The 12,233-nt window shown below is 38.1% G+C and overlaps 3 protein-coding genes across 4 annotated transcripts; 2 read left to right on the top strand and 1 right to left on the bottom strand.

The window, feature by feature from the left end:
- Positions 1 to 414: 414 nt before the first annotated feature.
- On the top strand, positions 415 to 2,358 carry LOC106357851 (UDP-glucuronate 4-epimerase 6-like). The gene has a single exon (XM_048736554.1). The coding sequence runs from the start codon at positions 713 to 715 to the stop codon at positions 2,072 to 2,074; it is 1,362 nt and encodes a 453-aa protein (XP_048592511.1). The 5' UTR covers positions 415 to 712; the 3' UTR covers positions 2,075 to 2,358.
- Positions 2,359 to 4,848: 2,490 nt separating this feature from the next.
- Positions 4,849 to 8,113, top strand: LOC106356231 (protein ECERIFERUM 26-like). The gene is made up of 2 exons (XM_013796021.3): positions 4,849 to 5,345; positions 7,085 to 8,113. The coding sequence occupies exons 1-2, from the start codon at positions 4,911 to 4,913 to the stop codon at positions 7,928 to 7,930; spliced, it is 1,281 nt and encodes a 426-aa protein (XP_013651475.1). The 5' UTR covers positions 4,849 to 4,910; the 3' UTR covers positions 7,931 to 8,113.
- A 782-nt stretch (positions 8,114 to 8,895) lies between these two features.
- LOC106357849 (serine/arginine repetitive matrix protein 2) lies at positions 8,896 to 12,233 on the bottom strand. 2 transcript variants are annotated; one of them, XM_048736553.1, is made up of 4 exons: positions 11,447 to 12,233; positions 10,921 to 11,358; positions 10,287 to 10,812; positions 8,896 to 10,191 (listed from the first exon to the last, which is right to left on the bottom strand). In XM_048736553.1, exons 1-4 carry the CDS (start codon positions 11,997 to 11,999, stop codon positions 9,081 to 9,083), a joined length of 2,628 nt encoding a protein of 875 aa, XP_048592510.1. In that variant the 5' UTR covers positions 12,000 to 12,233; the 3' UTR covers positions 8,896 to 9,080. The 2 variants fall into 2 exon arrangements, with proteins under 2 accessions (XP_048592510.1, XP_013653010.1); XM_013797556.3 differs by having other exon boundaries at positions 10,287 to 10,800; positions 11,447 to 12,232.

Raw genomic sequence — 12,233 nt, 5'->3', positions numbered from 1 at the left:
ACTTATTACATTTAAATGAGTGAATTAGCTAGGTAGTCACTCTAGAATTCCTCTAGAATTTCGTAGATATAATTTCATCTTTATAATTACGAAAAATATATAATTATATATGCTAAATGAAAATTTTGATTGACTACTTGCAACATTTTTTTTAATATTAACGTATTGAATCTCTAAAGATCAAAGAAACCCATGAAAACCATAAAAAGTTAAGAAAATGACAAATTTTGATACCTAGTAGCAATGAATAAAACTGCATAGTTAATAAACAGATCTTGACTATAAAATAAGTAAGTGAAATCAACTCTCTCCAATGTGGCTTAAGCCCTAACTTCCACATCCTTAATATTTTTGGTAAAATCACACTCGTGTTAAAAAACTAACGTCACCATCACAACTACAACAGTACTTTTTGTTTTTTTGGGTAAAATTTATTATTATATTTTAGAAACTAAGTCGTGGATTTATATAATATCTTTATTACAGTAAAAGTGGGTTCCGACCAGCTAAATTTCTCTCTTTGTCTTTATAATCATATGCTCGTTCTTCACTTGGTTTCTCAGGGCTAGAAAGAAAAACTCTCTGAAACCCTCAAGTCCCTTAAAATCTTCGAAAATATAACATTTTCTCAAGCCTCTTCTTCAATCCAGAGAGAAGAATAATCAACAATCAAATCTAAATCAGTTCTGAGAGTTTCCATCAAAAGACGAAAATGCCACTGTCGGCTACGGCGGATACAAGCAAGACGGTGAAGCTGGAGAGGTACAACAGCTACCTCCGCAAGATCCACAGCACAAAAGTTCTCAAAGCTTCTTCTAAAGTTCTTTTCCGAGCAACACTCCTCATCGCTCTAGTTCTTGTCCTACTCTTCGCAGTCAACTACCATCCACACTCCGACAGCCACCATCTCCACCGACGCAGCTTCTTATCCACTGGACTCTTCTCTTCCTCCTCGTCTCTAGGCGAAGGAGCCGCTTGGGAGAAGCGAGTAAGACAATCCTCAACAGCAAAACGACAACACGGCCTCTCCGTCCTCGTAACCGGAGCTGCCGGATTCGTCGGATCTCACTGCTCAATCGCACTTAGGAAACGCGGCGACGGAGTCTTAGGATTCGACAACTTCAACGACTACTACGATCCATCACTCAAAAGAGCGAGACAACACCTCCTAGAGAAGAACCAAGTGTTCATCGTCGAAGGAGATCTCAACGACGGACCTCTCCTGCGCAAGCTCTTCGACATCGTCCCTTTCACTCACGTCCTCCACTTAGCAGCTCAAGCCGGAGTTCGTTACGCCATGAAGAACCCTCAGTCTTATATCAGCTCAAACATCGCTGGTCTCGTTAACCTCCTCGAAGTAGCCAAAGCAGCTAACCCTCAGCCTGCGATCGTCTGGGCTTCGTCTAGCTCCGTGTACGGTCTCAACACCGAGAATCCCTTCTCTGAAGAACACAGAACGGATCAGCCGGCGAGTCTTTACGCGGCGACGAAGAAAGCAGGGGAGGAGATAGCTCACACTTACAACCACATCTACGGTCTTTCCTTAACCGGACTCCGGTTCTTTACGGTTTACGGTCCTTGGGGAAGACCAGACATGGCTTACTTCTTCTTCACTAAAGACATACTCCACGGGAAGTCTATCGACATTTACCGAACTCAGGACAATCAAGAAGTGGCGCGTGACTTCACCTACATCGACGACATCGTTAAAGGATGTGTCGGTGCGTTGGATACGGCGGAGAAGAGCACGGGAAGCGGCGGAAAGAAGCGAGGACCGGCTCAGTTACGTGTCTACAATCTCGGGAACACATCTCCGGTTCCGGTGGGGAGATTGGTTTCGATATTGGAAGGGTTGTTGGGGACGAAAGCGAAGAAGCATCTGATCAAAATGCCTAGAAACGGTGACGTGCCGTACACGCATGCGAATGTGAGCTTAGCGTATAGAGATTTCGGGTATAAACCGACGACGGATCTCGCGGCGGGGTTGAGGAAGTTCGTCAAGTGGTACGTTAGTTATTATGGGATACAGCCGAGGGTGAAAAAGGAAAACTCTCACGCCGACGAATCCGCTTAATAATCTCTCTGCTTCATCATCATCACATGCCTGTTTATTTTTCTTTTTTTTTTCAAAAAAATATAGTTACAGGGACAGTTTTCTGTACTTTTCCCATTTTTTCTTTATTTTAAAAATGCCAAAAATCATTAATGTTTTTTATGGTGGTCCTTTTTTAGGGGATCAAAGTGGGGAATTATATTGTTACAGCTGTATGTTATAATAGAAGAACAAAAAGAAAAGAAAAGAGAGGGTACAATTTGAAGTATATGTGGGATTTTTATGTAATAAATACGGGTTAATGATCTTGCTGGAAATCGTTTAGAGAGAAGATCTTAGCCGCTGAACTTTTATAACCAAGAGATGAAATCTGTGATCCTTTATCAACTGTAATATAAGTTTTATTCTCCTTTTATCTTTTCTGACTTTTATCTTATATCATTTTATTTGTTCTTTGATATTTCATGCCAAATCCACGAATGTAGAGTAGATACGAATTGAGCTAAACCCGAACTAAAGAGTAAACCGGATTTGACTTTGGGCACATGATTTTACTGTGTTATTCCGAATCGCAATAAACCAAAAAAGAGAAAAGAAGAGGACCATATATAGGACCTCCTTTTTCGTCATCAATCATCATATTTTGGTTTGAATGTTATTATCATAATATCATCTTTATTTTTTATGCTTTCTTTTATGAACTTTAGCTTTTATTTTCTGTATCGATAATATAAACTTCGGTAATTATTAAGATATTCCCTTTTGAAGGTGCCATGTTTGCCAATAGCACTTCTAATAGATTTCATATGGTTTTCTCAGTATATGTTAAACACAAAATATAATTATATTTAATTGTATATATCTTAAATATAAAAACACATATAAAAAAATCTAAGAGATGGTTTTTATCAAATTTTAAATATCCAAAATAATACTATATATATTGATATTTTTATTTTAATATGTTTACAAATGTTTTATGAGATACATTTATTGAAAATGCTATTGGAAGTAGCATTTTAATTGTAAAAGAATTTCTACATTTATTTCAATTGATATTTTCTTCAAAAAAATAATTACTAAATTTCAGCAGTAATAAAAAATTTCTTCCACAACTATAAAAAACTTGTAAAATAAAAATCTACCTGAAGAACAAATATTGTAATAAAAAAATCTAATAAATTAAGATTAAGTTGGTCCATATAAAAAGCATAAGTTCAAGATTCCATTTATGGGCTTCAATACAAATCCCATATGAAAATAATCGTTGTTTTGAATCCGAAGAAACACTTAGGGCATCTCCATCTCCACTTCATAGTTTAGTCCATAAATGGAATGGACTAAATCTTTTATTTTTTGTTCATGTTCCATCTTTCACTCTATTTATCGAGTAAATTATAGAGTGAGGACGAAGATACTCTTAAATATAGATTCAAAACATTCAATTAACTAACCGTACCTCTTTTTTTTTACTCTTTTTTTAATTAGTTGTTGAGATACCATGTTTGCAATATTGTTGCTATACTAGCCATAAACGGATAAACCTCGATTACGCAAGATATATTTAGAAAGGGTCAAACTAAAATTTATTTGTGCTTTTACACTCTTTTAAACAGTCATTATTATTTTATACATGGATGCCACATATGAACTAAAAGGAAAAAATCGTACGTCTTACTCTACATTTTCAGAACACATAGAATGCTATATCAATTGATATGGTTCTTTCAAATAGTTTTGAGAAGTAGGTTGTATTAACGGATGAGTCAGAATATTTTAGATTGGTTGGCTAAGAGTCTAAGACTATACTGGGAAGAACATCTACTCTCACTCCAAAGTGTTGGAAACTTTTGACCAGGTTTCTTCTATGGATCTAATTCAATTTCACAGTTAACACGGACAGTGATGCTACAAATGTTGGACGTATAGGTTCGTTTTCATGTAAATTCACAAACAATATTTATATTTATATTTTGTATATCGTCTTAATCCTCATTGTCAAAACTTGCCAAGTAGATAAAAAGATCGATGGAGAAATGTTCCGCCGATCCTTAATAGAATGGATGCATTTGCTAATAATAGGGCCACCTTCACCCACTCGTAACGTACATTGTCTCTGTTATATATAACAACATGATTAGATTATAGTGATTCTATATAACAAGGATGAAAGAGATAGACACTTGGACCATCTCCAATAGATTATTCTATTTTTTACTCTAAAATAGAATATTTTTATAATAGAGATTGAGTTTGCTCCAATGATACTCTATTTTAGAGTAGAAAATAGAGTGATGAACAAGAAAAAATAAGTTACTCTATATTTGAAGTAAACCTATTTTTCACTCTATTATAGAGTGAAAAATAGAGTACTCTTGGAGTATTTTTACTCTAAACTCTATTTTAGAATGAAAATAGAGTGGATTGGAGATGCCTTTAAAAGAACAGTAAAATTTTTTGAGAAATGGTGTAAATAACCTAGGAATTAATCTGGAAAAGATAAAAAGAATTAGAGAAACTCTATCAAGATAAACAGCTTTATAGTTTTTTTTAATGCTGTAAACAATAAGTTATAAATTCTTAAACCCGTATTTATAAGTTTCAAAACCAAATATCATTTTTGACATAGATATGTTTTCTAAACCGATTAAGATACTTTTTAGTGATACACCGATATTAAGTCAGAGCTAAAATTAACAGTAAATGAATTATCTGTAAAGAAATATATTTTATTGTTTTTTTTTTTGAAAAAGAAATATATTTATTGTTCCTATATATTATTTAGGCATGACCAAGCGATCACTCATAATCATCTTTGCCAATATTTCTTACATCTGTTTTCTCTTGTCTTATACACATGCCTCGACTTCAAGAAGAGGGAAGCGGTCCAGTTCATGGCTTCTGGATGTCGACAGTGGGTTCAGCCCGACCGACAGAAACTGGTACAGTTCACCAACCCACCGGTTTAGACCTAGCCATGAAACTCCACTACATAAAGGCGGTTTATATTTACTCAGCCGAGATGACACGTGATTTAACCGTGATGCACGTGAAAGAGACCCTTTTCACAGTATTCGACCAAATCTCATGGATCACTGGCAGGTTAAGGCGGCGTGACTCGGGACGTCCGTTCATAAAGTGTAACGACTGTGGCACGCGTGTTGTTGAAAGTCAGTGCGATCTCACAGTGGATGAGTGGCTATGTGTACCGGACCGGTCCGTTGATGAGTCTTTGGTGTATCATCAACCAGTTGGACCGGAGTTGGCATACTCTCCTTTGATCTATATTCAGGTACTCTCCTTTGACATGTACTAATTTACGTAAAATATATACACGTGTGACGTGTCCCTAAAATAAACAACCGATCAATATGACTTTTGGTCCATTACATATAATTATACGAAACTAGAGAATATATATACAGTGAAACCTCTATAAATTAATAATGTTGGGACTAGACCAAAACTATAATTTTTTTATTAATTTATAAAAATATTAATTTATCGATATACTAATTGAACCAAAAACTCAATTTGAGATTATAAAATTATATTATTTTATAGAGATTTTTAGTGTATATTAATTTATAGAATATTAATTTAAAGAGGTTATACTGTATATTTATACAAAAAGAAAAAAAAAATGAAAAGAAAAACGTGAAATAAGATTTGGCATTGCAACATTGCCATCAAGACTGATTCTAGACTTACTACGCAGATCAAACGGGTCTCTTGCTACCTAGTAAAATTAAGTAAACTATGATATTGTGTTATTTTAAGTTGTGTCTGATTTCATGGTTAAAGAAAAACCAAGGAGTTGTGTTAGAGAATTAAATACTATATCCGGTTAAAAATGTAAGATGATCTATAGAGATTTTTTTGGATGTTTCAAAATGTTTGAGATTTTAGAATCACTAAGTTCACTTTAATTTTATTTTGACATCTCTAAGTTTACATTAAACATTTTGAAACATAATGGTTTAGTATTAGAATCTACCCACTATGGATCTCAACATATTGCCTAGCATTTAGTCATTCTAGATATTTTCTTTGCAAAAGTATCCTAATTTCTGCAAACCTTGACTATTAGTACTGGTTTTCGCCAACATCTACCTTGGTTATCCAACAGAATCTTTTAAGTACGTTCAGAAAAAAATCCGTGATAAACAAAAACAAAGCTAATTTACATATGTGTTAGGGTTAAAATTCGTTGTTCAAATAGTTGACATGTTTTTTCTTGACATGGTCTATATAGTTGCATGAAATATCATGCTCATTTAATGAAGGAGTACAGTAAAACTCTATACATAATAACACTGAAATTATGATATTTTATTAATTTTTTTTGATAGCTCTGGTGCGATTTCAAAGGCTTTCTAGGCCCAATGACTAATCACCAAAAAGTACATAGAAATCTGGGTTTTCTTGCCACTTAAGGCGTCTATGAATGGCCAAGGGGAATCGAACCCAAGATATTTCATTAATTTATAGAGTTATTAAGTTACAAATGTTTCTTTTTTAGATTTTTTTATCACAAATTATGTTTTTTTCTAAAATAAGAAAAATATTTTATTTTAGTATATATAGAGATCAATTAACTTTTTTGAAATTTTGCATCTATATTGGTTCTATTATATACTTTGGTGTATATAAAAGTTGTTTCTTACAGTTTAAATGTGATTTTAGATATAATTTTACTAAATAGTATTAAAATATATTAAGTGTTAAGAAAATATTAAGATAAATTATTATGAATATAAAACAAATAATATAAGGGTTATGTGTATACATATAAATTATTAATTTATAATTTTTATGAGATTATATATTTACATAGGATTTTATAAGAATTTATTATTTTATCATCATATCGATTTGTGTCATATTTTAAACCTAATTCTAAACTATATAAATTAATTAATTTATGTGTTTATTAATTTTTAGGGTTTCTACCGTATATATTGTCATTTGTAAAAGAAAAGTAAAAGTAGACATTAAAACATTTGGTTTAATCCGGTTTTGTTGCCGTAGATGACTCGATATAAATGCGGTGGATTAGCATTAGGCTTGAGCTGGGCCCATATCATGGGAGACCCATTCTCTCTTTCTCATATCTTCAGCCTATGGACTCGGGCCTTAGCTGGAGAAGTGATCTACTGCCCCCAAACCTCTGGTTCGAGAAGAGGCTTCCCAAAACCCAATTCCACTGGCAAAGAACCTAATTCCATCAAACAGGTTGACCCGGTTGGAGATCTCTGGGTCGCTCCGAATAAAACCAAAATGACAACATATTCCTTCAAAGTAACGGTCAACGATATAAAAACAAACTTTCCCGCGAAAGGATTTGAGTTCGAGATTCTTAGTGGGATCGTATGGAAATGCATAGCGAAGGCGAGAGGAGACTCGGAGCCGGTTACGATCACGATCGTCAGATCTGACCCAAACGAACTGAAACCTAGAGCGGTGAGAAACTGTCAGATGATTAGCTCCGTTCACGTCGATTTCTCGGTGGCGGAAGTCAATTTGGAGGAGATTGTGAAATCTATCGGAGAGGCGACCGATGAGAGGTTCTGGATCGATGAGATCGGAGAGAGAGATGATGGTGTTTTGGATTTGGTCGTCTACGGTGCGGAACTGACGTTTGTGGATCTAACCCAAGTTGATTTCTACGAGGCGAAAATAAGGGAGACGTCGCCGGTGTCGGTCTACTGTAATGTTCAGGGGATAGGAGATGAGGGAGCGGTGGTGATTTTGCCGGCGGCTAAGGAGGGGGAGAGGGTTGTGACGGTGACGTTGCCGGAGGCTGAGATGGATAAGGTTAAATGCGAACTGAAGAAGTGTGGTTTAATCACGCCATTAGTTAACGGAGGAGGATGAACAAAGAAAGTCCCCGTTGTTTATTTTATTTTCTTTAGAAAGTGTGTTTACATTGCTTTCTAATGTATGATGAGTTTGTGTGGAGGAGATTGAAATAAGACAAACAGTTTGTGATCGTAGTATAGGCAATGATGTTTGTTCGAATGATTATGGTAATAGTAATGCATACTTGATTTTGTGCGAGTGTGTGGAAAGCATATTTGATTACGGATGAATATTAATATTAGTGAACATGATATAGAGAGAGAGAGATGTTTCTACATATATAATATTTTAATGCTTGTTGTTTGAATTGTTGTTATTTTGTACTTTTTTTGTCATCATCAACCCTACTGAGTTTGCATACGAAATGGACATCCTAAATTTGATTAGATGGGGGCCAAGAGTACATAGATCATACGTCTTGTTCGATGATGCATCCCTGGAAGTTGGAGTTTAGGGTTTTCATTACTCGGCAATTTCAAAAGCACATCTTCAATACAAGTAATTGAAGCAAGCATAGAAAGAAATCAGTCAAGAAGAGGGTTAAGTGAGCGGGCTTAGCCAACGTGGAAGCACATACTGTGAGAAGTAGGAATCGTGAGAAACCTCGGCAGGCAGGATATGGAGTCCATGTACTCCTTGCAACGGCCAAATCTCATAATGAAGACGTCCATAGACACGTTCTTGATCCTCCTCCTTGTGAAGATTAAACTTGCAAGTCCTCAAGTTTAACAAGACCATACCGTTTTTGTATAAACCAACCCCCACACCCAACAAAAACTCAGTCGTGTCGGTCTATAAAAATATATAGAAAAGCGCAAATACGGAGACCCTCTCCAACATGAGCTGAGACACAGAGTTAAACTTATAAAAATAACTAATGACTTTGAGGTTCTAATTCATCACTAACCTAAGAAACCCACCCAATAGATAATAATTTGCTCTTTTCTCGGTGCTTTAATTCCTTAAATAGACCATGAATATAAAGTTACCTTGCTCTTTTACTTGAAAGCTGAAAGCCTGAAACAACAACCTCGTTCACATTGGAAGTAAGTAAAGTAGAAACAACTTTGATAATTTTAAACAGATTACCGAAAGTAGCATTGACTTAAATTTGAAATAGTAGATGGTTTCAATTGGAGAAAAAGGCTGTTATTTAAACAGCTGATCATTCAGAACTAACCGGAGAGGATCTGTCGCCTCGTCCTTTGTCGTCACCAGGAGAAGCTGACCTCAATCTTTCATGACGTTTTGATCTTTTATCCCTTGAACTGTTCCTCTTCTCTCTCGATCTAGACCTCGAGTGTCCCTTTTGTCTTGATGATTTCTTTTCATCAGGGGATGACCTTCTCTCTCTCCTATGCCTACCCTCAGAAGACACTGACCTCGACCGCCTTCCACTGCGTCGCTTAGACTTTCTGTCCCTGCTCTGAGTCTCCTTGGTGTGATGACTATGCTTACCTTCCACTGATTTGGACCTCGACCTCCTTCTACGTGATCCTGTCTTTTTATCATCATCCACCTCATTTCTCCTAGAAGATCTGTGTTTAGTTTCCAATGATCTAGACCTTCCCCTCCTCTCCTCCTTCATATTGTCGTCATTGTCTTCAGCACCATCAACTTCCTCATGAGAGCCATTGTTGATTTCCAATGATCTAGACCTGGACCTCACCCTGTGTTTCCGTTCAGTATCATCAGAACTTCTGGATGAGGCTCTGGTTCTTTTCCGATCTTCACGAGATCTTGACCTTGCCCGGTTTTTGTGATGTTTCAGTTCCTCATCTCTAGCTTCATCCTTCTTATCTGCGGAATCTTCCACTGATCTTGACCTTGAACGAGCTCTACGTTGGTGTTTTGTTTCTTCATCATCTCTTGGTGTTGACTTAGTTTCCTTATCTCGCCTTGGCGATCGTGAGCCAGTACGAGATGATTTCTTATCCCCACGAGATGAGCTATCACGTCGATGTCTTGACAGCTCTGAATCATCCTGCTTGGATTTTCTCTTCTTGGGGCTTACACTCCTACTTCTCCTCGACCTAGATGGATGCTGCTCATCTGATCTACCGTATCTCCTACTTTCAGAAATATCCCTAGAATCTCTATATGACCGCCTTCTCTCCTCATAGGTTGATCGCCGGTGAAATCTAAACGGTGATCTTGACCTATGACTTCGAGGGCGACGAAAGGGTGGTGAATAAGTCGGAGATCTCCTCCTTCGCCTGTAACTAATTGGTGATTTTGACTTTGATCTAGACCTGGCAGGAGAGTTGGATGGTGACCTGCACAAGAGTGGTGACTATCAGTTCAGCTCTCAAATAATATGACAATGTCATCAAAAAGAGCAAAGAGCAAGCCACAGGTCATGGAAGCCCACCTAGGTTTCTTGTCGTCTTCTTTCTCGTCATTTACAACTCCATCAGGATTCAGTTTCCTGCTTATCTCTGCAGCTCTAGCTGCTGCAAGCTCGGTGGCAGACTTCATGGTGGCAGCCCTATTCGCAGCCTGCTGAGTAGCCATGGCTTGTTGCATCAGTATAGCCTGTTGGAACTGCATCTGCTGCATCGCGACGGCCTGTTGCATCATCATTGGTAGTGAGGACGAAGAAGAGTTATCCGAAGATGGTTTTCGAGGAAGCGATTTCGCAATCTCAACATTCAAAGGCCTACCACAGACTTCCATATTATTTAATGCCAAAGCAGCGGTTGCTTCTTCGGTCTTTCCGTATTCTATATAAGCAAGATCCTTCGAATCAGTTATAGTACAGTTAACCACTGTGCCACAGAAGCTAAACAGCTGCTTGAGCTGTTCAGTTGTAAGCAGTGGACTCAGGTTGCTAACTTGGAGAAATTTCTTCAACGCTTCCCCCGTTACTTCTTTTTCCGGGGAACCTAAACCAGAAACTACTTCAACTCATGAGTATCCCAACAGGAAGCAAACTAAATTTCTATGTAATCATATACCAAAATCGATAATATATTATAGAGACAAAGAATGGAAGGACAGAATACCTAAAGAGCCTTTGTTTGATCGAGCCTGTGCTTGCATCTGAGAAGCATGGGCTTGAAGGGTTTGTGCGGCAACAATAGCCTGAGCAGCAGCCATTGCTGCAGCGGAAGGCGCCATAGGTACCTGACTTAGATTACCCATGCTAGTTGTTGCCGCTATAGCAGTCATGAGCAAATTCTGTGGAGGGTGATTCAACTTGCACATAGTGTTTGCACATCTACCATTAAGATATTCCCGGCACACTTCCCCAAGAGAAGCTCCAACCCCAGGCAATATAGCACCACCTGAAGGACCAAGGGAAATGCCAGGAACCATCCCTAACATCCCTGGGAAAGCACCCGAAACAGAACCAGTGTAGTTCGGCATGTTTGGCATTGTCTGGTTGATAAGGTTTGAGTATGAAGCTGGAGCAGAACCAATCAGTCCGGTGGAAGAAGAGCCTGTTACAGTTTTCGATAAAGACAGAACCTTTTAACATCAAAGGAACAGTCATAAGTTAATTACTTGAAAGTGAGAACAAGATCATACCTTGGCTAAAGAAGACAGGGAAAGGACTTCCCATGATAGCAACGCCATTGCACTCAACGCTCACCATATAGTTACCTCTCTTAGGCACAACGTAGGTAACAGAATAACTCCCATCTCCAACATCTTTCACCACTCCTTCCTGATCAGTACCACCAACACCTACACCAGGAGACACTTTAACCCTAATCAAAGCTCCACCATTCGGAACTTTTCTTCCATCAGAGTCCTTCGTTACGACTATAAACGTTGACGGAGCACAGGCCGTTCCTCCACCGATGCCAGCTCCGGAAGCCGTGGACTTACTCGGATCCACAGGACCGATTGGTTTTCTCGATAGGTAATCAGATTCGTCGTCTGAATCGCTGTCGGATTCTGGCGAAGAATCCGGTGCCGCGGAGGATGGAGCAGGTTCAATCAACGGCGTTTGTTGGTCGACGCCTTTGAAAGTGGCGTCGAAAGCTGCTTTTGCGGCGGCGTCTTTCTCTCCGTCGTCTTTGATTTTGGCGTCTTCGGCGTGTTTCATCCAGAAGGGCTTACCGGCGTTAGAAGCCATTGAAGCAAGCAGCGCTTCACAGCAGTTTCGGCTTTCGTCGATCTGAGATGAACACCGGCGCGGAGGTAAGTCAATTTTGGATAGAGCAGAGGCTAAGCTTCCATCACCAAAACTAGAGAGAGGCAGAATGGGGGAAATCGGAGGTAGATCCCGGCGGGCCTAGGGTTTCTAGATATGCAATCGAATCGAAGAGGAAAGGGGACAAAGTCGAATCTCTTTATCTATGCCGCAAGT

Source organism: Brassica napus, chromosome A7 (assembly GCF_020379485.1).
Source record: "Brassica napus cultivar Da-Ae chromosome A7, Da-Ae, whole genome shotgun sequence".
Lineage (NCBI taxonomy): Eukaryota > Viridiplantae > Streptophyta > Magnoliopsida > Brassicales > Brassicaceae > Brassica > Brassica napus.
Note: the sequence above shows the minus strand (reverse complement) of the source record. Positions and strands in the feature narration are given on the sequence as shown.

Excerpts from the sequence above, each read along its gene's own strand:
- LOC106357851 (XM_048736554.1), top strand. The coding sequence starts at position 713 with ATGCCACTGTCGGCTACGGCGGATACAAGCAAGACGGTGAAGCTGGAG.
- LOC106356231 (XM_013796021.3), top strand. The coding sequence starts at position 4,911 with ATGCCTCGACTTCAAGAAGAGGGAAGCGGTCCAGTTCATGGCTTCTGG. Across the intron at positions 5,346-7,084 it reads CTCCTTTGATCTATATTCAG|ATGACTCGATATAAATGCGG; the intron begins GTACTCTCCTTT and ends TTGTTGCCGTAG.
- LOC106357849 (XM_048736553.1), bottom strand. The coding sequence starts at position 11,999 with ATGGCTTCTAACGCCGGTAAGCCCTTCTGGATGAAACACGCCGAAGAC. Across the intron at positions 11,359-11,446 it reads CCCTGTCTTCTTTAGCCAAG|GCTCTTCTTCCACCGGACTG; the intron begins GTATGATCTTGT and ends AAACTGTAACAG. Across the intron at positions 10,813-10,920 it reads ATCAAACAAAGGCTCTTTAG|TTTCTGGTTTAGGTTCCCCG; the intron begins GTATTCTGTCCT and ends GAGTTGAAGTAG.